Consider the following 23,338-nt stretch of genomic DNA (forward strand, 5'->3'; position numbering starts at 1 on the left):
ACTATGTGCACATGCAATGCCCTGTTTAATTAGGGCCTACCTCTGTATGAGAGCTTTTTATCTCACAATGTAAACACTGTGCATTTCTTTAAAGTTATCTTTCCTCCTCTACATAATGTTTTTTCTTTGCTTTCGTCCATTTTTCTTTTCCTGCTTCAGTTGTAAACAAAAACATGAGTTTTTGAACCCAGTGGAAGAAAGAGAACAGTTTCTGCTCTTTCAGACTCCCGTGAATAATTAATTTATTATTAAAACTTTCACAAAAGAAACTGAACAGAGGGGTTTGAATTTGCCTCCGCCCCCTTTCATAACCGACATTCACCAAATAAAATCTTCTAAAGACATCTAATTAGTAAATAGAGTTCATTTGTGTGCTTTAAGCTCAGAATAACTACAGATAATCTGAGGAGGCTCTTTGTTGGTGCACAAAAAGCATCAACATGACCAAGAAAGAACTCTGGTCCAATCAGACTTAAATACATTTCTTGACCTCTTCCTGACTTTCTGATCTAAATGTAAAATGTCATGAATGGCGGAAAGCAAATTTATAGCAGCATCTTCACAGTGAAACAAGGTGGTGGCTGAATCATGCTGTGGGAGACCTTTTCCTTCTGGACAGGGAGGTTGAACAGTTGAAGGATGGAGCTAAGTGCAGGGCAATCCTGGATGAAAAGGATTGAAACTGCAAACAAGGTAAGACTGGGACCACTTTTCAGCCACTTTTTAAATGGAAGTGTTTTAGAACAAAGTAACTTAATTCCAGTTGACTTCTTTGACTTCAAAATGATGTTGGCAGTTACTGTCTCTTCAATTCAACTGGTGTTGAGCTACTTGCAAAGAATGGTTAGACGTTGCTTGTCTCCAAGTGTAACAGCGATGGAAGGAGGTTTGGCTAGACGAGTGCGTACAAATGGATACAGCTTTCAGATCATTAATAGCAAAGCATTTTGAAATCCAATAATGCATTACTTTGCATTACTCTATTGCTAATAAAACACATAAACGTCTGTAGTAGTGATGTGATAATTATCACGATTTACTTAAACTTTCTTGTCAATGTGGAAAACAAATATGAATACCTAAGCAGAAAACACAGGTAATATTTATTATATAATCATCTTTTATCTGTGGAAATGTGGCTCATTTTCAAAAGTGACTACCTAATATTGTATCTTCCCAAAGATAACAAGATAACATCGGACATTTTTTTTTATCTCAGGGATGAAACTGCAATTGATGTTAACACTCCATGTATGGTGGAAAGTTCTCAAACTTATTGATTTTAACATGTTGTAGTGAAGCTGAATTATGGGACACACAGAGAGATTAAAGTGAGCGAGGGTGGAGTTTAAACAGTGAGTCCTTAGCGATCTGCATGCAGGCTCAGCTTGCAGCACTGTGAAAGACAGCCGTGGTGAAGAGCTGAACATCTTAAGATTGAAAAGTTTATCATTTCTGGTGGGAGGTTGCATGTCAAAACTCGACTAAATCAAATTCTGTGTCCATATCTACATATTTTTACACATTGCTACTTAAAACAATTTTAAGAGCAAATAGCCTCCCGTGATTATTTGAAAGTTACAGTGAAGCAGCATTTTCCGACTGTAATCACACGGTAAAGAGCTCTTAAGGCTGATGATGTGGAGCTTTTCAGCCATCTTTAATTCCTTGCGCTGCCTGTCTGGTCTCTTCCACCCACTTCAGGGCTTCAGAGTAGCTCTGCAGCCAGTGGGAGCACTGCCATCTTTAAATCACATTTCATCTCAATCGCTCCTCCTCTTCTTTTTTTACTCTGTTGTATCTCTCAGGATTGACTCGGGTATGAGATTTGGGTGGAAATCTTGTAGATTGGTGCCCCTCAATGACTTTCCGTGGGTGCAAAAGTTGCAGGTAAGTTTTAGTCAGCAAAAGGCTCTTTGTAAGGAGGAGGAGGGGATGTAAAAAAAAAGAAAAAAAAGATCACAATCACGAGTTGTTTCTACATTTTAGGGCTGCATAAACAACACCACAGTACCAAAAGAGCACCCAAATCATTCATCATCTAAGGAAAGGGTGTTTATTCTCATAAATATATAAATAAGCATTAGTCTATGGGATGGAATGAGTTGTGTCTATGTGATAAAATGCTGGATGTGGCCCTGGATGAATATTGTTGGAGTTGTGGTGGAGCAGATGACATGTCTGGTCATGTGGGCAGGTAAGAGCTGCACAAAGAGAGAGAGAGAGAGAGAGCAAAGGGAGGCGGAAAGTTAGATCTTCTCTCACACCTGCCTTTTTGACAGTCTGAAGGTTTCCCTAGTATTGTGCGTGAAACACTGCATTCCTCCGGTGGAGTTTTCCCAGAGAGAACGCTGCTGTGGTTCTGACTATCCTCTGAAACAGTCAAAGTTAAAGCTTGTACATAGGGACTTTATTAAAAATGCTTAGTGGATGAATTCTGCATAATGTGTTAATGTGGGGGAGAAGTGAAGCTTTAATTTCAATCAAATCAACGCGAAAAATGAGAGATTCGCCAAATCCGCGCGCAAAGCTTTGACGCAAACGTCCAGTCCAAAATTATTTAACGCAGAAACATAAGTTGCAAAAATCCGAGTAGAGGTGAACTCAGATCTTCTCGGTGGCAAAATATCCCCACTGGCGCTCATCTTCTTGTGCGCATTATACGCACAAAAGTATCAGCGCGCAGGGCCAGACGCCCATCGCCCTGCGTGCTGACCTGATCTGCACCGACGCTCTGTAAAAAGACTCGAGTTAGGCCTTCATCTGCCTTATAAACCTCGACGCTGTCCACGTCCTCAAAAAGAATGGATCTAATTAAAACGTTGCACTCGTCATCATCGCCAGAGCCTCTGCCAAACTGTTGCTGGTGGAGAGGAAAAAGGCAGGGAGATGCCGGACCACATGACTGCCTCCAAGCTGCAGAGGGATGGGAGTCAGATTGGGTTTCTCCTCTCCCATTGGCTGACGGGCCGACTTTTGACACGCAGACCAGGGACCCTCCTGCCGTATAAATAGGCCTGATAGATCTTTATTATTCTAGCATCACGGCAGCAGGCATCTGCTAAGTTTGGAGTTATTCGTGTCACCACAACTGTATGCCTGCTTAAAGGTGGTTTAAAGACAGGGGCTCTGCGGCACAAGGAGTCTGCATGTCTGCTTAGACATGCTCAGCTTTGTGGATACTCGGATTCTGTTGCTGCTTGCAGTAACGTTATATCTAACATCATGCCAATGTAAGTTTTGATTGTCTACTCTTTCTCTGTGATGGATCTATACTTTTTCCCCCTTTGGGTCCCTACTTCTTGAGGATGTTTTCGCTTGGCTTTTGTTTGGGACCTACATGATGATGGTCAACCTGAACTCAACCGGACTGAGCTCATGCAGAGGATTCTTCACTTTATCAAAGGATACAATTATTATGTGATTAGTTTTCTTTTGTTTTTGTCTCTTTTTTAAGGGATAAGTAAGAAAAATATTTATGTGGGTGAGACCTTCATAACAAGTCTCCCCCCATCGTTTAATGCATGTTGAATTAACATTGGCACTATCCTTTAGAAAAGTTGGATGGAAAGCTTTTGTGGGGCGTTGGACACATTGTTCCATCCACACAGCCAAGAAAGGCAGCTTTGCGTTTCACGTTGCAGTGTCTCCCCCTGGTGGCCATGGAGGCTAGTACCAATTTGGCACGAATTTAGGCATTCTTTTGAATTAAATCAACAAGCAACAATTTGCCTAGTAAGAAATAGGATATATAGAAATAGTACTAAATTAATAGAAAATTAAAATAAAAAAAATTTCGCCTTTAATTTTTTTTAAAAAGTTGTCTCTCTCTCTTTAAAGTTCCTGTTTTTAAGGCTAAAAACAACCCCCAAATAACAGAAAACTTCAAAGAAAATACCTCAAACAATTCACTTAACTTTAGTTTGAGGTGTGACCCTTTCAGGCTGAAAGGAATATGAGGCGACCAGTCTCACATTAACGCTCTAGTATGCCACCTGCTGGATCAATGTGGACATGACATGCCAGAGTTCACAGGGAGGTCCAGCAGCTCCAATCCCGGCCATGACCACCTGATCCCAAAGCCATCCAGAGAGGAACTGGTGCTCACCTGCTTCAGAGAATAAACAAGAGAAGCAAACTGTCATCAAGACAAACTAAATACCAACTTTGTCTTTTTCAAGGAGCTCAGCAACAGAATCAAAGCACATTGCAGTATACTGGAAGTTACAGATGTCATTGGAAATTACCTACATTTGGCCTTGTTTTCAGTGGCAGGCAAAAATATTCTAGTCCCGAAGGCATACCCTGCTAGTTCGGACCTGTTAGCAATTTGCAGCTTTAATATCTGGAATGCTGCAGGTTCCCAGAGATGAACTTCCATTACACGGTTAAAACATCTCAGAGTGGTTACAGTGAATCACTGAGTTTGTTGAGCCTGCAGCTCCTAGTTTTGTCTGAGCTGAGACGTGTTAGGCCGCACATAATTTGAGAGGAGACTTGCTTGTTTTATTATATACTTTATATTCTTTAAATGTCAAGGAGGGCATGAGTGAAGGAAAAGCAATCCTACTACGTTCAGGCAACACAGAAAGCCAGGTTTTATGTTTCACCAGGCACAAAATATAACCAGTATGTCTTTATTTTAATATCTTCAATCAGTACATCATGTTTTTTTAATAGATAATGTATTATCTAATTAAAATAAGGATGAATACATCAAGATTGTTTGCTCTGTACATTATGAAATTTTCTAACAGAGTATTCCCTTTTCTCCCCCTGCCCTCTCCTTTTCCTCCCTCCTCGCCCGCATCATCATCTCTACAATGCCACAGCGGTTAGTATGCATGCATGCTACCATCATAACAACATATCTAAAACATATCTTTACCTCATCTAGTCCACCTTGTCATGTCTTCCGAAACCCTTGAAACACGTCAGGAAAAAGCCACTGTCAGCTACTGCTGACCAGTGTGAGCTGTCTCAGTCATGGCAAGAGGATTTCTTTTAGACTGAGCTGAGCTGTTTCTCTCAGCAGTTTCTCTTTCTTCCTGTCCATCGTTAGTAAGGGTCCTATTGGCTCTAGATCGTGTCAGTGAAAGCTAAAACCGTGGTGCAGAGGCACCCATGAGAGCCTGGCACAAAGGATCCTTTCTGAGGACAGCAGAGAAGGGGCCAAAGGGAGGTTTTTCACGACTAGCTGACTTTGAGTCAGTTTGGAGTCTATATTTGCCTCTCGTTTCAGATAGATGCAAAGACCAAGGTCTGATCTCAGGCCTGTGAGCTGGAGAATAGAAAGAAAAAGCAATTTCTGTCTGACACACTCTGCTTTGATGGAGATGGCCTAGCCTGAGGTTTGGCAGTTGGAGCTTTAGCAGCAGTAGCATCTTAAGGTGTACACTGCGTGGTTTTGGTAGCATTTAAGAATATTACTTGCCTTTAGAGCAAGAAATAATGTGAATTGTTTCTTTATTCTCAAGAAATGATTGAGCTCAACTTTGTTGTGCACTATGTTGAACACTTATATTATATACGCATTACACTGTTGAGGCCTTATCTTATTCTGATATTTTTGAAAGCAGTATTCAGAGTTTGTCTTTCATTGACTGATAATAATCACAGGTTCCCACAAAGTAAGACAACAGCATGCTGAAATATCAATACATGTATTTATTTCCATTATATACAAGATTGTGTTTAGATAACTGCATGGTATAGGATGGATCTATTGGCCTAGAACTTGGAATGTTAGACCCACAAAGCACAAGGTTGACTGGAATATAGATTTGCCATTTCCAGTAAGATCATTTAAGATGGCCTTTAGCTTGTGTCTACCCCCAACTAATGAATCAGATTGTTCAGTGCATGTTTAGCGTTTTGACAATATAGCTCTCACTCATGCAATGAGGCCTAAGTCTTCTACTTGATTCCTGATAGGAATACTTGCATCTTAAAGCTGTCTAATCTGTGTTGTGGTCTAACCAAGTGATTTCTGCGCTCCAGGGTCCCAGAGGAGACAAAGGACCTCGAGGTGACAGGGTAAGCTGAATTAAAACTCTGCTAACTTTGATCTGCCAAGTGAATTCATATATGCATTATTTGATGTGCGCGTTCTTTATGAAGAGTGATTGGTGAAGTTTCTTGGTGCTGTCTGACCTATCAGCCCCAGTTTGCTACTCCCCTTTGTTTATCGTGCATATGATCCCCTTGATGGGAATTTTAATATAAAGGTTTACAGGACAAAAATTTCGGGTTTTTGCTTGTGTCAGGCGTGTTTTGCTACGTTACAGTCACTGAAAATATTTCACAATGACAATCATTTGTTTTTTTTTACAACAAATTTGCAGCATGTAATTTTGTAATAGTTTTGGCAAACATGCTTTGTTTGTTAAATCCGTAACACGTCATCACTCGGATTGTCTTCTTTTCTCCAGGGTTTTCCTGGCCCTAATGGAAGAGATGGCAAACCCGGACTGCCTGGCCCCGCTGGCCCTCCAGGCCCCCCTGGACTCGGAGGAGTACGTCTCCCTTTTACACTCAAGAAATACGCAGTTTTTCGAAAAACTTTCATGTATCTTCGAAAATCGTCTCAAGAAACGTTGATGTCACAAAATCGTGTCTTCATTTGAGTTGTATGACAGACGCATGTATGATTTTAGTCATTGACTCCTGACCTTTGCCCTTTTGAACTTTTCTAAGACAAGACATGCATGCTGCCAAATTAGGTCACTGGTGGGCAACTGGAATGTAAAGTAGGTTTACAGACACTAAAAAATGTCTTAGTCAGTAATATTTTAGGTAAAAACTAGTATTATTATTTTGTCAGAGAATTTCTTTATAATATTAGATTGTCTTTTATGTAAAGACTGAAATTACTGTGGCCCTGGTGAGGCCAATGTTAACCCTGGCAGTAGCATCATAAGGTTTACTCATGAATTAAATTGAATTAATTATGGTTCTGTTTTTTACCTACTCAACAGAACTTTGCTGCTCAATATGATGGTTCGAAAGCCCCCGATCCTGGACCCGGACCCCCAGTAAGTTTCCTACTCTACCTCAATAAGTCCTATTTTGTCTCAAATCAATAACGCCAAATATTAATTTGTATAAATATCTAAAAGCAATCCAGATAAGCACAATTTATCTGCATTGCTTTCAGAATAAATCCATCACAGAGTGACTTGAAATTAATAATTTCATATTTCTTCTTATCAGGGACTGATGGGACCCAGAGGTTCCCCTGGAATGCCTGGACCCCAGGTAAGGACATAGTTCAAAATTTACCTTGAAATTCAAAATCTATTCAAATCCATAAAGACTTTAATAATCCGAAAAGACAATTAAAAAGACACATCGTTGAAAGAGCCCAGAGAGGCAAAGCAGAAATGTTCTTACATCAATTCTTAGTGATGTGTGTGTTATTCAACAGGGATCTCAAGGACAGACTGGACACGCTGGTGAACCCGGACAGCCTGGAAACGACGTAAGTGTACTCCCTCAAATCTTCTAGCTTGAGTTGCCATTGCAATCTTTAAGTATTTAATGCTTGATTTCTGTTTTCCAGGGCCCTGTTGGAGCCCGTGGACCCCCTGGACCACCTGGCAAATCTGGAGAAGATGTATGTTTGTGACCTTTTTTCACCACTTCTTTCGATTTAATTTGAGTAGCTTCGGCAGTTGTTTTTTTTTTTTATCCATAAGCAGCTAATGGTGAGTTCTCTTCTATTGATTTATAGGGAAACAATGGCAGACCTGGCAAGCCCGGAGACAGAGGTGCCGCCGGCCCTCAGGTAAGTGGTTCTTACCGGGACACGGAGTTGTGACTTAAATTGAGATTCAGCATCTTTATTCCTTCCTAACCTTCTTTGCTTTGGAATTGTAGGGTGCTCGTGGATTCCCAGGAACTCCTGGACTTCCAGGGATGAAGGGACACAGAGTGAGTGATTTACCTTCTTTTAACCTTTTCACCCTCGGCCTGTTTGCCGGAACTTGAACTTGGAATAGAAATTTATTGTGGCTCATCATTCATTATCTGACCCTTCTCTTTTTACCCCCCAAAAATTCCTGGATAATTTGAACATTTAAATTTTAATAGTGGTGCCTTTCATATTGACGCCTAGTGAAGGCCTCCTGTTAAAATTAATTGAGTTAAGTCTTCACTTGAACTTTGGCCATTGGGACAGAGAAATAAAGACACATTTTCACTTCACTCCATCTCCCTTTGAGGACTTTCCTATAACAGATCCTTAAAAAATAACACCTACTATATTAGATTTTTTTTTCTTAAGTGTTGACCTTAAGTTTGTCCTCTTAGTAACTGCTTTAATCATCTCTACTCTTCTGTGTTATAGGGTTACACTGGTATTGATGGACGTAAGGGAGAACCCGGTTCTGCTGGCGCCAAGGTACGGTACCATTCAACACATAGATCACTTTCTCACTTTCTGTCTTTATTTTAAGCCTGTCTCTTTATTTGTGCTTATCTACTTCATATGTTAGCATATAATTACATATATAATGGGAATTTGTTTTTTCCTAACTCTCCCATAGGGTGAGTCTGGTGCCTCTGGATCTCCTGGAAGTTCTGGACTGGCTGTAAGTTCACAATAAAACTAAATATTCTTCATCTTATATTCCTGTAAGTGTTTCCATCAGCTGTGGTCTTGACTAACTCTGTTGGATGTTCGGTCTTCAGGGACAACGTGGTCAGCCCGGTGAGAGAGGTCGCCCCGGCCCTGCTGGTCCTGCTGGTTCTCGTGGTTCTGATGGCAATGTTGGACCTTCTGGCCCAGCTGTGAGTAAATCCTCTTTATTTCCAATCAAAGGAACAAACGAGAGACACTGTGGATGTCAGAAAACTCCTTACACCATGATTGTTCTTCCTCTTTTATCCAGGGTCCTTTGGGTGCTGCTGGCCCCCCAGGCTTCCCAGGCGGTCCTGGACCCAAGGTGCATGTCTTGTCACTTCCTGTTAAACAGCCAAAAATCTTGTCACAAAAAAGTTAGAAAACAACATAGTCACACATATACCTTGCAGTCTTTTTTTTTTTTTACTAAATCTCCAAATGAAAAGCACAAATATTGTATATTTCCAGCAATATATACATTTTTGAACACACACTTCTTCAAATAACATTTAATTCTTCTCTCTATCACCAATAAATGAAAAATAATTCAAATGTTGTCATTAACAGGGAGAACTTGGAGCCGCTGGAGGCACTGGCCCATCTGGACCTCAGGGATCTAGAGGAGAGCCCGGATCCAACGGTGTTGTTGGCCCAATTGGTCCCCCTGTAAGTAAAAAAAACAAGAAATAGTCAACTGGCATATTTTTAAAACTATTTTTTGTCTGGGAGATGACTCTAAGTCCTTGATATACTACTGAACACGGGAAAGAGGCTTGTTTTGTAGTTTCTCTTTGAAAATAAGGGGTAACTTCTATTATATTTAAAAAAAAAAAAAATTCTTGTTTTGGCATGTACATGTTCTAACATGTACTTCTGTGTACTGATTTTTATGATTCACTTGATATATAGAAATAATATTTAATATAATTTTTAAAACCGAGAGAGGAATAGTGTATCTATGTTATGTAATTATATTGTACTGTTAGGGGATTCAGGCACTTGTGTAAACATTTCATTTGAAAATATTCAAACATCATAAAGATTAATTAGACTTTTTAGATAATCTTCATGTACTAATTAGGTTTTCATAGCACTGTATGTAATTAGACTGAAATCAACTGCATGACCACATTGTACTAGAATTAAATTTGAAACTCATTGCATTCTATAGAGCTGTATTTTAACTGAAATTGCTTGTAAATTGCCTTTCGATAAGTTAGATTAGTTGTAATTTGGGGCTATATAAACATAAATAATTAAATGAAATTAATTTTTCTCTACTTTTCCCATAGGGCAACCCTGGTGCTAATGGTCTGAATGGAGCCAAGGGAGCTGCTGTGAGTATCCACTCTCTTACTGAATCCGTTTTTGGTGTGTCCTATGATTTGCATACATGTAAATCATTTCGCAGTAGGTTCTCACGCCTACCTTAAGAATGTAGAAAGGTTTATACACCAAATACACTCAGTCTATACAGTCCCTAAAAGAAAAGTGTGTACTTCCTTTAGTTGTTGAGCTGGACTGCACCCTATCTGAGATTTTAGTTGCATACCTGTCAGCTTCTGTCTATGTATACTCAATAAGTTGGATGCATTAAAAAATAATCTCGCTTCGTAACACCTGACACTCACAAACTCAACCGTTTTTGTATTCCTGTTGATGATCAGTTGGACGTCAAAACCAACAGAGGGCATTATGTTGAACTCTGGCTCTGAAAGATTTATCAAACGCCAATGCTGACCTGTCATCCTTCCTACTGTAAAGGGAACCCCCGGTTCTGGTGGAGCTCCTGGTTTCCCCGGACCAAGAGGAGGACCTGGACCTCAGGGACCTCAGGGTGCTGCTGGACCAAGAGGACTTTCTGTGAGTATAAAACTCTCTGGAAAGAGTTTTAAAAGAGTTAATCCACTGGATCAACTGTTCCTTCATAACATCCATACATCAGCCTCGCACATCTCAGCCTTCGCTGATTCTGACTTCTTATTTCAACTGGTCTCAAGTTCCAACATGTTATCTCTTAACTTTTTTTATTAATATAGGTATATATATTAATACACGTTTATAGCACTTTCCGTATGCACTACTACAATAATAATGGAGTAGAAGCAGTGCTTGTACTGCACAAGCTTTACAAAAGAAAGCCTTTTGCTTTGCAGGTCCAAATGCAGACACAATGCTACTGTTTAGCAATGCACACTAATCACAAATGATGCTTTACTGGTAAATGTTAAGAAAACACTTATAACATATATAATTTATCTTTGGTTGAATTGCATTTCTATTTCTCTGTATGTTTTAGGGTGATCCTGGTCCTCAGGGTGTCAAGGGAGACACTGGTGGCAAAGGAGAGCCTGTAAGTTTAAAAGATGATTTATTCAAAATGCAAAGCAAATCTGTTCAAGACGCTAAACTTCATTACTGCCTCCCTCAGGGTAACGCTGGCCCTCAGGGACCTCCTGGAACTCAAGGTGAGGAGGGCAAGAGAGGACCCACTGGTGAGATTGGTGCTAATGGGCCTGCTGGCAGCCGTGGTGCTAGAGTAAGTGTCCTACCATTACCTGTTATGGTAATGTTTGACCTCTGACCTAGCTTCAGTAGCTGATAGCCATGTGTCACCCTCAGGGTGCTCCCGGAAGCCGTGGTCTGCCTGGTTCCGATGGAAGAACTGGCCCAATTGTGAGCATTACGCGAAAGACCCTCAAACATCTGTCCATTCAGTGAGCTACTATTTCTAGTTTTGACCACTTTTTGACCACAACAGGGTATGCCTGGTGCCCGTGGTGCTTCTGGTGCTGCTGGACCTCGTGGACCCCCTGGAGATGCCGGTCGTGCTGGCGAGCCTGGCCCTGCCGGTCTCAGAGTGAGTGGTTTTAATCATTTCTTCATGTAGAGGAAGAATAGACCATCCTAGAGTGACAATGAACTTGATTTATAAAGGGACAATGCACAACTCAAACATAAATGTCATCAACCGATGCACTGTACCAGATTATAGCAAAAGCTAATTCGCTTCTGCGGTCCCCCTGAAAATGTGGACTCTTCATAACTTCTCCATGTTTGTTTTCTAAAGGGTCTCCCAGGAAGCCCTGGAAGCTCTGGACCCCCAGGAAAGGAGGGACCTTCTGTGAGTAAACCTTAGTTCTACTCTCTCTAGAGAGTTGCTGCTGGTCTCATGACTGTTTCTCCAATGGATTGAGGTGACACTTCTTCGTCTTCCAGGGTCCTGCTGGACAAGATGGCCGTTCTGGACCTCCCGGCCCAACTGGACCTAGAGGCCAGCCCGGAAACATTGGTTTCCCTGGACCCAAAGGGCCCTCTGTGAGTCGGCATTATGCAGGACCTGAAGAAAAAAAAGAGCAGTTCAAATTGTACGCGTTTGTTTCAGCTCTGTCTTACCTATAAATCCTGTTTTCCCTCAGGGAGAGCCGGGCAAACCTGGAGAGAAGGGACCTAGTGGCCCCACTGGTCTGAGAGTATGTCAGAGAATATAATGTTATGAAAGCATAAACATTTGCATAATTTCTGTTTCAGTTGTTCAGTGTTGCTGTATGCTTAGTTGCTATCTCTGTTATCAGGGACCCCCTGGACCTGACGGCAACAACGGAGCCACTGGCCCCATGGGAGCTGCTGTAAGTGTCTCTGCATAAAAGGCTTACTGTAATATCCGTTCTTGTAAAATATGATTTTAGCATCCATTTTCAAGAATGTTTTCTCCTTGATGTAGGGCGGTGCTGGTGAGAAGGGAGAGCAGGGACCAGCTGGAGCTCCTGGCTTCCAGGTTTGAACATTTCCCTTCTCTGATTACCAAAATGGAGGCAATACAAGGAGATAAAAGCATTTCTGATGGCTACATATCGTCTTAGCATTGAATGTTTATGGACATCTTTCTTCACGGCCACTTAAGACTGGCCTGCCCTGATCTTAATTTAACTGAGAAATACATAGCTTCAATAATCTATAAGTTCCATCCAGATTTAGCAAGTTAACCTTTAGCATTTTCACGTTGTTTACACTGAGGGCAACATCACCATTTTTGTCTGGTTAGTGAGAAATATTCTGAGGGTTTGAGTTTTAGGTAATAATTTGACAGTAAAGAGAACTTTGATATTAATTTCTGTATTGTTTTTTGTTTTGTTTTTAAATTATACTCAATTTACTATTTTCTTGTTTGACGCTGTTGGATCTTGTGTTAACACTTGGTGTTTGTAGGGTCTGCCTGGACCTGCTGGATCTGTCGGTGAGGCTGGCAAGTCTGGAGAAAGAGTAAGTAAATGAACTCAAAACAAGTTTCGCGGATGAAACACAAATATTGGTGCAGTCTAACCAAATCTAACCAAAACGATGTGGTGCTCTAGGGTATCCCAGGAGAGCAGGGAGCCGCTGGACCAGCTGGTGGCAAGGTGAGGTCACTTTGCTTTCACGTGCATGTACAAGAACCAGGAGATCAGAAATTAAATAAGCGTCTATACTCTGCAGGGAGAGCGTGGTAACCCAGGTGCTGCTGGCGCTTCTGGAGCTCAGGGACCAATTGGACCCCGTGGACCAGCTGGAGCCCCTGGACCTGATGGTGGCAAGGTAATCCAAAGGAAGAAAAAATTGTCAAAAACCTATTATGATTTAAAAAAAAATGTAAGGAAGATAAACAGATTTTTTTCCTTTTCTGCTGCTAGGGAGAGCCAGGAGCTGCTGGAGCTGCTGGGGCTGCCGGACATCAAGGATCTGCTGGCATCCCCGGTGAGCGTGGTGTAGCTGGTGGTCCAGGAGGCAAGGGAGAGAAGGTAAATTTAAGAGAGAAAAAAAATCTACCACATCCACATATTTTACTATATTCTGTTTGAAAGTTACAGCCCGTCTAACTACTGCTTTCATTCTCAGGGAGAGACCGGACACAGAGGCCCTGATGGAAATTCTGGCAGAGATGGCTCTCGTGTAGGTTAAACTCTCCTGTTCTTTTGAGATACACCTAAAAACAAAATATTGGAGCCTGTACCCCTTATTGACTATCCCCTTTAATCTCCTACCAGGGCCCTGCTGGACCTCCTGGCCCTCCTGGACCCACTGGAGCCAACGGTGATAAGGTCAGTTGGTGTATTAGTTGTGAGAAATAGATAACTGACAAATCTTGGCAAATGTCACCAGCGCAGGACTATTCCTGCCAAACAAACAAATATCAACAAAAATAAATGTAAGCTATGAATGACTCCTGCCAACACGTACCTGCCAACACTCAAGGTAGACTTCTTAAACCAAAGCTTTGCAACAATAAGCTATCAGGAGAAGCCGTTGGGATTACAGAAGTGTAAAAATATGAATTCTGAACAAACCTGTACTTCGTTTTCAAATCTTTTGCTTTTCTCTGCGGTAAAATCCAAATTAAACCTGTAGCAAATTGCTATATTTAAAGCAACAGTCGCACTGCTGCCATCTGGTGGCTGTTTTATAAACTGCAGCAACATTCCAGCTGCTAACCTAGCAAAAGATGGCAGTGGATATGATTCAATAAAACAACGTCCATACATATTTTTTTTCTTCTTCCATTTCTGTAATTATTTTTAATCCATTTTGTTAATTAAAAAAAAACCAACGTGGATATTTTAATATTCTCATACAGCATTTATATATATTACAGAACATATGCAAGGAACATATTTTCTGCTTGGTATCTATTCATATAAAAAGATTGTATAATTCAGGACTGTCAGACTCATTTTCACTTTGGGCCACATCAAGATCAGGAATATTCCCAGAGGGCCAGTTTTGACCAAATATACTGCTAAAATCCATTAATAGGCTTTAAAAATATTAATACAAAAGCTGTGTCTGCATTCGATAATACTTTTTCTTTTCACATTAATGTTATTTGGCAGAATATGGATAAAAAGTGCTTTGACTTTATTGATTAAAATAATATTTAAGCACACACCTGTTATCTTGAAGACTCTATTTATGTGGCCCTGTAGAGTTCAGACGGCCACATTAAAAGGCATTGAGTCTAATGCATATGTTGTAGTTGATTAAGCGTTAGAGTAATTCTTATCCTGTCTTTTGTCTCTTCTAGGGTGAGGTTGGTTCCTTTGGACCCTCTGGCCCTGCTGGACCTCGTGGACCCTCTGTAAGATAGATTTCCTATTATTTACATACCTTAACTACATCATATGTCATCATAAAACAAGGTCTTAGGGAGCCTTTTTTGACGAAGTTCTTCTTATCTACAGGGTGAGCGTGGAGAGGTTGGACCTGCCGGAGCCCCCGGATTTGCTGGACCCCCTGTAAGCCTGATTCTTTAATAGGTTAAAATTACAAAGAGATTTGGGTTAACGCATATACTGAAGATTTGCTTAACAAGCACAAAAGCTTGTCCGGACGTTTACATCCTTTGGTTCTCCCACAGGGTCTTGATGGTCAGGCCGGAGCCAGAGGAGAGCGTGGACCTGCCGGGGGAAAGGGAGAGTCTGGATCCGCTGGCCCTGCTGGACCCGCTGGACAGTCTGGACCTGCTGTAAGCACACTCACAATCTCGCTTTCTCACTCTTGTTACGATTGCAGTTCAAATAGTGTCATAGGTTTTGGCGAGATTTGAAGAGATGAAGAGATTTTTCTTCTTTTTTTTTTTTTTTTTTGCTATCTAGGGCCCCGCTGGCTCTGCTGGACCTCCTGGCGCTCGTGGAGAAACTGGCCCTCCAGTGAGTACTCGATTAAAAGCTCAAATGCAGTACCATATGTTGTATATCCACCTGCCACACACATGCTTTCTATCATCGCTTTTCAGTTCAGTTTAGTGGCGTACCTCCTTATTCCAAATAATAATTGTGATACAGCATCGATATCTGCTAAATTCAGGGATATAACACACGTTTAGCTTTTATAAATATCACACTCTTCTTCAAAAAAATACACATAAAGCTTAAAGACTCTTACTGGATAAGATATATTGTATTAATTCCTTGTGTTTGGTTCAGTTTTTTTTTTATTTAAAAAGCACACGCACACCTATAGGACCTCTGTGTCTAACCTCTGTATGTGTTTTTGTTCAGGGTCTGACTGGTTTGCCTGGTGCTGCTGGCAGAGTTGGTGCTCCTGGCCCTGCTGTGAGTACTTTCATTGTGCAATTCTCCATAAAACCAAACACACACACAAATAAGCCACACATTACACAATGTACTCCTCTCTCCTTTTTCCCCAGGGTATTGTGGGACCTCCTGGCCCCTCCGGTAACTCTGGTAAAGACGGACCTCGTGGTCTCCGTGGTGACTCTGGCCCTGCTGGTCCTTCTGGTGAGCAGGGAATGGTTGGACCACCTGGTCCTCCTGGAGAGAAGGGACCCTCGGGAGAGTCTGGCCCCGCTGTAAGTACTACAAAATCACATAAAAGAAATATGGAGAGGGAAGAAAAAAATGATGAGAATTTAATGAAATGTCCCTACACATCACCTCAAATTGTTATGGTGATTAATCATGAGTGTTTGTGCATATCGTCAGGGACTTCCTGGTGCTCCTGGACCCACTGGCCCTCTGGGAATTACAGGATTCGTTGGTCTGCCTGGTGCTAGAGGAGATCGTGGTACACCTGGTGGTGCTGGTGCTGTGGTAAGTGCAAGTTAGTACCTAAACACCCCCCTGCCTAAGGACAGGGTAAAAAGCCATCTTATCAATCACGTTATATCTCAGTAGCACAAAAATGTGATAAAACTGTTCAAACAAAGGATCACGGATCTTTAAACAGCCCCAGTGATAAACTGGAATATACTTCAACTGATAATTAGCATCCTATCTGCTTCAACATGTGTTTTGGTCCATGTCTCATTTTTTGTTTTATAATATTCCAGGGAGAGCCTGGTAGACCTGGACCCGCTGGTCCATCTGGAGCCCGTGGTCCCCCTGGTAACATTGGCATGCCTGGTATGACCGGACCTCAAGGAGAGGCTGGACGCGAGGTAATACTTAGTCAGAAATTTAGCCAGTTAGCTAGTTAGTTCTTGTTCAAAATGTTGAAAGGAATGATTGCTTAAAAGAAATTGCTGATAGCTCCTAGGGTAGTTATTTTGAAATATATTTAAACCCTATCAACTTATTTCTCAACCAATGCAGACTCATTTTGCACAGAACAAGCAACACAACTAGCCTAAATGAAACAGAAAGTCAAGTAACTGTAACCAAACCAAATGGAAAAAAGTATGGAAAGTCACTGGTATAAGGGAGCATCCTATAATTTCCAGGTTCCACACAGCACCATTTTTGCTTTACCTGATGACATGTATTCATATTTTTAATAAAAACTACATTATTTGATCAACTAACAAGACAATGCAGACAAAAGTTTAAGAAGTCCATCATTCACAATAGTTCAAGCCCAGATTATCAATGGAAGCCGCAACATTCAACTCATCATTATAATTTTTCGTGTGTACTATGAGGCAGATTGATTTCTTCGTCAATAATTAAGTATGAATCCACTTTTAGAAGCAGTAGACTGACTAGTTCACCTCCTTAAGGGGTAGGTGAAATGTTTTCCCATTTTCTGACAACTTCAACAAAGCTGCATGGTTAGCCTGGATATGTTGCTAGGCTATTTCCTTGTCCTTATTCTCTGTATGCATTCCTGTCTCATAGGCAGATAAAACCTTGTTTTGCTTCTCCCAGATAAATCAGATTATGAGCACATTTTAGCGATGAGAATTTGTGTCTAACTATGATTTTTAAAAAGAATGAATACAATCTAAAAGCACAAGAGTTATGTTATTTAAAGATAGAAAATAGTTAAAAAGATTTCAGAATTGTAGAAAAATATTTACAACCCTACTTGCCAAATGTGGGTCATCTGTAAAAAAAATAATTTTTAATGTAGGCTATTTGATTGGCTGAGCTAATGACAGATAGCATCTTTGGTAACGTTTATTGCGGTTTGTGCTTAAATGTGTAACTGCTGCAGTTTCTTCACACCAGCAGGAATATTCTGAATGAGAAATTTTAGAAGGTAAATTTCTGCTTTTAAAAGTCAAACCTTGAAGTTTACTTCAAGGTTTGAGACAGTCATATTACTGCTACTGTAAGATGAAGAAAAGTGGATAAAACTCTCAATGCTTCAATAAATTTCAAGTTAATACATCATTTATTGAATTGGCATACTTATTCACAAAATAGTTGTAGAAAGAAATGGTTTATATATTGACCTAGATGCTACTTTTCTTCATTAGTCCATGACTTAACAAGTATAAATTATGTCCGAAATGCAGATAGTAAGCCTACCTGCCTATGGTCAAAATTAAGGAGATGATCAACTTAAAGCTTCCTTCAAATGATGCTATTGCATGTTTTGTCTCTGTATATACCGAATCAATATATTGGATATACTGATTTAATTCCCTTTTCTAACATGAAAAACAGAAATAATTACATTAGTAGTGGGTTTCATTATTGTAAAGTAGACCACTATAACTGTATACACAGAGAAACTGGAGCTAATCAAGAAGAGTTAAGGACAACATCACTTGCTTTAGCATCTCATATGTATATTTCACAAAGTTTGTTAATGAATGTTTTTTGCCTTTATACCCACTCTTTGTGCGAAACAGGGTAGCCCCGGTAACGATGGACCCCCTGGTCGTCCCGGTGCCTCTGGATTCAAGGTAACGTCCTGAGGGTACATTTAAACATGATTGTTTTCAGGAGAAAAGCACACTACGCTCTGAGCTGCCTGTTCTCTTGTTTGACATGCTTAGGGAGATCGTGGTGAGCCTGGATCTCCTGGTGCCTTGGGACTTGCTGGTGCTCCCGGACCTGCCGGACCAACTGGAGCTGCTGGTAGACCTGGAAACCGTGGAGAGGCTGTAATTATTGTTCTTCCTTGTCTATTCAAATTGTTTACCTTTAAATATATCAGCTTGTCTCATTCATATATTTGTTGATGTGTCCCTAGGGCCCATCAGGTCCTTCTGGACCCGCTGGACCTGCTGGAGCCAGAGGCGCTCCAGTAAGTACAATAAATATGCCACACAATTTGGTTCCATGAAACATGACTTCAACACATTTCTATGACCTTGTGTGACGACTGAAATAAAGGCTGATATCTGTGTGTTGTAGGGACCTTCTGGACCCCGTGGTGAGAAGGGAGTTGCTGGAGAGAAGGGAGACAGAGGCATGAAGGGTCTTCGTGGACATCCTGGTCTCCAGGGAATGCCCGGACCTTCTGTGAGTATCATTTTATTGACTCTGGTGTTAATTTTGGAAGATGGAGCGCATACAGAATGTGTATGATTTGGGACTTTCCTTTTCCCACAGGGACCTCCTGGTGAGAGCGGTCCTGCTGGAGCCCTTGGACATGCTGGACCCAGAGTGAGTTTAATCCTGAATTAGAGACTATTCTTTATTTGTTCTTGAGGTGATCATAAGTGTGAAGCCACTGTCTTACACAAAACGTAGTTCAAAGTTGTCCAACATAGTGGTGTGTTTTAATTAAAAGTGGATTTTTTAACTTCCCATTCATAAATGCAGCAATAATCTCCTTGAAACTCTTAGAGGGAAAGTCTCAAAGAGCCCCCCATGTTAATGCAGGACAACCTCTATTTGCAATCATGGTGCTTTAGAAAAAAAATGTTGCTATTAGTGTTGCTGCTGCTTGAGCTTAGCATCACAACAAGCAGCAACTACTACAGATTTTCTGGCTTGCAACTTGAAGGAGCTTATCTGGGGTATTGACTTCACTCCCAGGGCTTTAGCTCTGACTTTCTTGATAAATCAAATGCAGCATTTTTTCACATTAGCAGATTTCTTTCACACAACATTGCAAAAAAGAAAAAAGAAGAAATGAAGAAAAAAAGAAATGAAAAGACTTCTTTGACACTGGGGCTCCAAGTTCCATGCATGCTGTAATTGTTAGCTGTACATTATTTTAAATGGCTGTAAACAATTATCTCTTCTTTAGGGACCTTCTGGACCCAATGGACCCCCTGGTAAAGATGGTAGAGCTGGCACACATGGTCCTATGGGTCCTCCTGGTTCCCGTGGACCTCCTGGATATGTTGGACCAGTTGTAAGTTTGACTTTCCTTCACCTATGTATCAGTATTTTAGACAGATTTGTGTGCTACAATTTGTGTTCTATGTCTAAAGTAGAAGATTCAGATAGGTTTGCAGCTTATTGATCAACTGTCATATCCATTGTAGGGCCCTGCTGGATCTCCTGGTCTGCCCGGACCTCCTGGCCCATCTGGTGGTGGATATGACGTCTCCGGATACGATGAATACAGAGCTGATCAGCCAGCTCTCAGAGCCAAGGACTACGAAGTCGATGCCACCATCAAGTCTCTCAACACTCAGATTGACAACCTGCTTACCCCCGAGGGATCCAGAAAGAACCCTGCCCGCACCTGCCGCGACATCAAGCTCAGTCACCCCGACTGGAGCAGCGGTAAGCAGCTTATAGGCTCTGATTTAGTATGATGCATTTATATTAGCTTTCCACCCTCCTCCAAACCCAAAACATTCGACTGATACCCCATGCCTTCTCCTCCTCAGGATTCTACTGGATTGACCCCAACCAGGGCTGCATCAATGATGCCATCAAGGTCTTCTGCGACTTTACCACCCGCGAGACCTGCATCTATGCCCACCCAGAGAGCATTGCACGCAAGAACTGGTACAGAAGCACAGACAACAGGAAGCACGTGTGGTTCGGAGAGACCATCAACGGCGGTACCGAGGTGCGAGGGGGACGCAGTCAAATAAGAATGCCTACCCTGAATTTGGCAGTCCTTTGAAATCCTAACTTTTCTGCTTGGTTCTGTCCTGCAGTTTACCTACAACGACGAGACCCTCAGCCCACAGAGCATGGCCACGCAGCTGGCTTTCATGCGCCTGCTTTCCAACCAGGCTAGCCAGAACATCACCTACCACTGCAAGAACAGCGTTGCCTACATGGATGGTGAGAGCGGCAACCTGAAGAAGGCCGTTGTGCTCCAGGGCTCCAACGACGTGGAGCTCAGGGCCGAGGGCAACAGCCGCTTCACCTTCTCCGTGCTGGAGGATGGCTGCACTGTAAGTACAGTTTTTGCTTTTTTAGGCTCTTTGTAGACATTGAACTCCACCGTTTTTCAATGTCTAATTTCCATTTTGTTTTCCTTCTCCTTTTGCAGACACACACTGGTGAGTGGAGCAAGACAGTGATTGAGTACAGAACAAATAAACCAACTCGCCTCCCCATCCTCGACATTGCACCTTTGGACATTGGTGGACCTGATCAGGAGTTTGGTTTGGACATTGGCCCAGTCTGTTTCAAATAAATAGACTCATGATAAATTAACACCAAAAAGAGAGAAAGAACAAAAAAAAGAAATCTCTGCCCTTCTCTGTTTTTTTTTTGTACTGAATGCTGACTTCTCTGCACATCCACTTGCTTAAGATGGGCAACTATCGGAGAGGACCGAACGGACTGAAAGGAGATTTTGTGCAATGCAAATTAATACAGCCAAACCCAAAGGGACGCGGGATAACACCTTGTTGTGGAACATCATGGCATCTTTTTTTGTAAAAAATAAAAGAAGTGTAATAAAAATGCTGAAAGTATGCATCACTTTTTGTGGTCTTTGTATATCTTCCAAAGAAGAGGTTTAAAACCACAATTTCCAAGAACAAAAAAGGTTTGAACTACCTCATGCCTGTACTCAAAGAAAATAGTATTGACAAAAACCTGAGTCCACAACCGAGATGTTAAGACTTCTAATGCTTCAAGCTTTGTCCTGCTTGGAAGGTGCTCAGTTACTTGAAGCAGAGACCTATGGTGCTAAAATGCAGCTGTGGAACGAACCACTTTTTACTGTATTACTTTGTATTGACCTATGAGGAGTCTAACATCAATCCCGCTGATACTCCCCCACTTTAAGCAGGTGGAATGTTCCTAAACTCTTATGTCTAATGTCTGTTTTCTGTTTTTTTTTTAATTTTCTGACTTTTCTTGTCCTTCAAAGTTTTTTCAGGCTTTTCTTTTGTACTGCCCCAGTTCCACTCGCAGTGTTCACATTGACAGCACACTTTTCCTCCAGTCCCAAATGGTTTTCAGGCGGCCTTTCTCTCTCTCTCTCAAACAATGACACCACAAAGTCTATTGTACCTATTTTGTATATGTGAGATGTTTAAATAAATTGTGAAAAGTTCTGAAATAAAGCATGTCCAATGTTCCAAAACCCACAAACCATGCAGTGACTTTTATGTTTTAATGACATCATTGAAGGTGTGTCACTGTAATGTATTATTATTATTTTTTATTTTTTAGTTTCTTTTATATATATATAATTTCATCTGGTCTTAGTTGTGCTGACGATTTATGTATCAGCACTGACTTAAACATCTTCCTATTGTGGAAGCAGAACACTATCATGAGTCACATCCCCCTTTATGTTGCCTCTCATCAGAACATCCAACTTTAATGTATAGTAAACTTCTGTTTACACTCTCCATGTCATTGTGTGATTTCTAATGTGCATTTTCTTGTAAATATGCATTCTCCAATGTAGCTTTTTTTCTTGCATAAAACAGCTTTTGCATCCAAATAAACCTCTGAGTTTGGATCAAGGCTTAAACTGTATTGATGCATGACTATAGACGTTAGCTTCTTTATATGACCCAGCACTGCAGACATTTTAGTTGTTTACTTGACTTAGAAGCACTGGGGACAGGTATTTAAAGACCCTTTGGAGACTTATTAGTGGTGCCAATGCTGCTGTGATAGACTTCAGTACCACAAACGGTACAGGAAATAGGCGGGGAAATGCCTTGAAAGAAGGGCGCGACGGATTTGTAAAAGCTGCAACTCACGTCACTGCTATATGTAGACAGCTGCAATACCAATTATAACCACAAGATGGCAGTGAGGTATAAATGTTTCTTACACTGCAAGAGCTGCCAAAAAGAAACACGTTGAGCACTTAATTTTAACATAACTAGCATTAGATTTATAAGTGTCAATAAGTCGGAATAAAAGCTAATTTATATTTAGAAATGTAAAAAATAGCAGTTGATGCAAAAACACAGACAATTATTGATAATACAAACACTGAAGGGAACATATGACAACAAATATCTGGGTGCAATGGTACCGCAGAATCTGCTTGAAAATTCAAGGAAGACATGCAAAAATGAAAATAGTGCTACAGCTTTGGGGAAAATTCAGATCATAGATTAATGAATATTCTATATAATTCACTTGAAAGTGTTATGTATTACTCAGTGTGTGGAGGTCTGGGGTAACACCTATTCAAAAATCTACGACCCTTACACATACCACAAAAATGAGAAATCACAAATTAACTGTATTTAATGTTACAACGTGTTAAAACTTGCCGGTTTGATCAAATCCAAAGTTACAATAATTATGTCCAATTTACTTAAAAGCAATATCCTAGAAGTGTTTACAGAAAAGGCCGTTTAATGGGTGCAATACAAGGTGCAAAGAGAATGTGTGGGTACAACAAAAAGGAGTTTGTGTATTTCAATTTGGGTAATGGCTTAGAACAAAGTCAAAATATGAATGAATTTTTTTAACAATTACAATAAAAAGATATTTAAGAGAGACATAAAGCTGAGGATGGATGAGTTTTAGTGAAAACCTCACTAAAACCTTTCAATTGTTATACATTGCAAAACCTTTTCATACAGAAATTGGATGTTTTAGATTTTATGTTTTGTTGGTATATGCAAAATATTTAGGCAGCTTGCGAAACTAG

At 40.8% G+C, this 23,338-nt stretch overlaps 1 protein-coding gene across 2 annotated transcripts; it reads left to right on the forward strand.

Annotated features, from left to right (window-relative positions):
* The first annotated feature begins 3,027 nt into the window (after positions 1-3,027).
* Positions 3,028-22,070, forward strand: col1a2 (collagen, type I, alpha 2). Of its 2 annotated transcripts, XM_032580325.1 has the most exons (50): positions 3,028-3,233; positions 4,833-4,834; positions 6,001-6,036; positions 6,432-6,515; positions 6,978-7,034; positions 7,213-7,257; positions 7,427-7,480; positions 7,562-7,615; positions 7,733-7,786; positions 7,879-7,932; positions 8,348-8,401; positions 8,547-8,591; positions 8,692-8,790; positions 8,892-8,945; positions 9,191-9,289; positions 9,916-9,960; positions 10,388-10,486; positions 10,923-10,976; positions 11,055-11,162; positions 11,246-11,299; positions 11,385-11,483; positions 11,694-11,747; positions 11,843-11,941; positions 12,043-12,096; positions 12,199-12,252; positions 12,348-12,401; positions 12,833-12,886; positions 12,979-13,023; positions 13,100-13,198; positions 13,294-13,401; positions 13,499-13,552; positions 13,648-13,701; positions 14,682-14,735; positions 14,839-14,892; positions 15,015-15,122; positions 15,253-15,306; positions 15,658-15,711; positions 15,807-15,968; positions 16,102-16,209; positions 16,449-16,556; positions 18,195-18,248; positions 18,342-18,449; positions 18,539-18,592; positions 18,703-18,810; positions 18,901-18,954; positions 19,544-19,651; positions 19,785-20,028; positions 20,136-20,320; positions 20,412-20,654; positions 20,753-22,070. In XM_032580325.1, the coding sequence occupies exons 1-50, from the start codon at positions 3,164-3,166 to the stop codon at positions 20,897-20,899; spliced, it is 4,056 nt and encodes a 1,351-aa protein (XP_032436216.1). In that variant the 5' UTR covers positions 3,028-3,163; the 3' UTR covers positions 20,900-22,070. The 2 variants fall into 2 exon arrangements, with proteins under 2 accessions (XP_032436216.1, XP_032436217.1); XM_032580326.1 differs by lacking the exon at positions 13,100-13,198.
* Positions 22,071-23,338: the final 1,268 nt, after the last annotated feature.

The sequence above is a fragment of the Xiphophorus hellerii genome, chromosome 13 (genome assembly GCF_003331165.1).
Source record: "Xiphophorus hellerii strain 12219 chromosome 13, Xiphophorus_hellerii-4.1, whole genome shotgun sequence".
In the NCBI taxonomy this organism is placed as follows: Eukaryota; Metazoa; Chordata; class Actinopteri; order Cyprinodontiformes; family Poeciliidae; genus Xiphophorus; species Xiphophorus hellerii.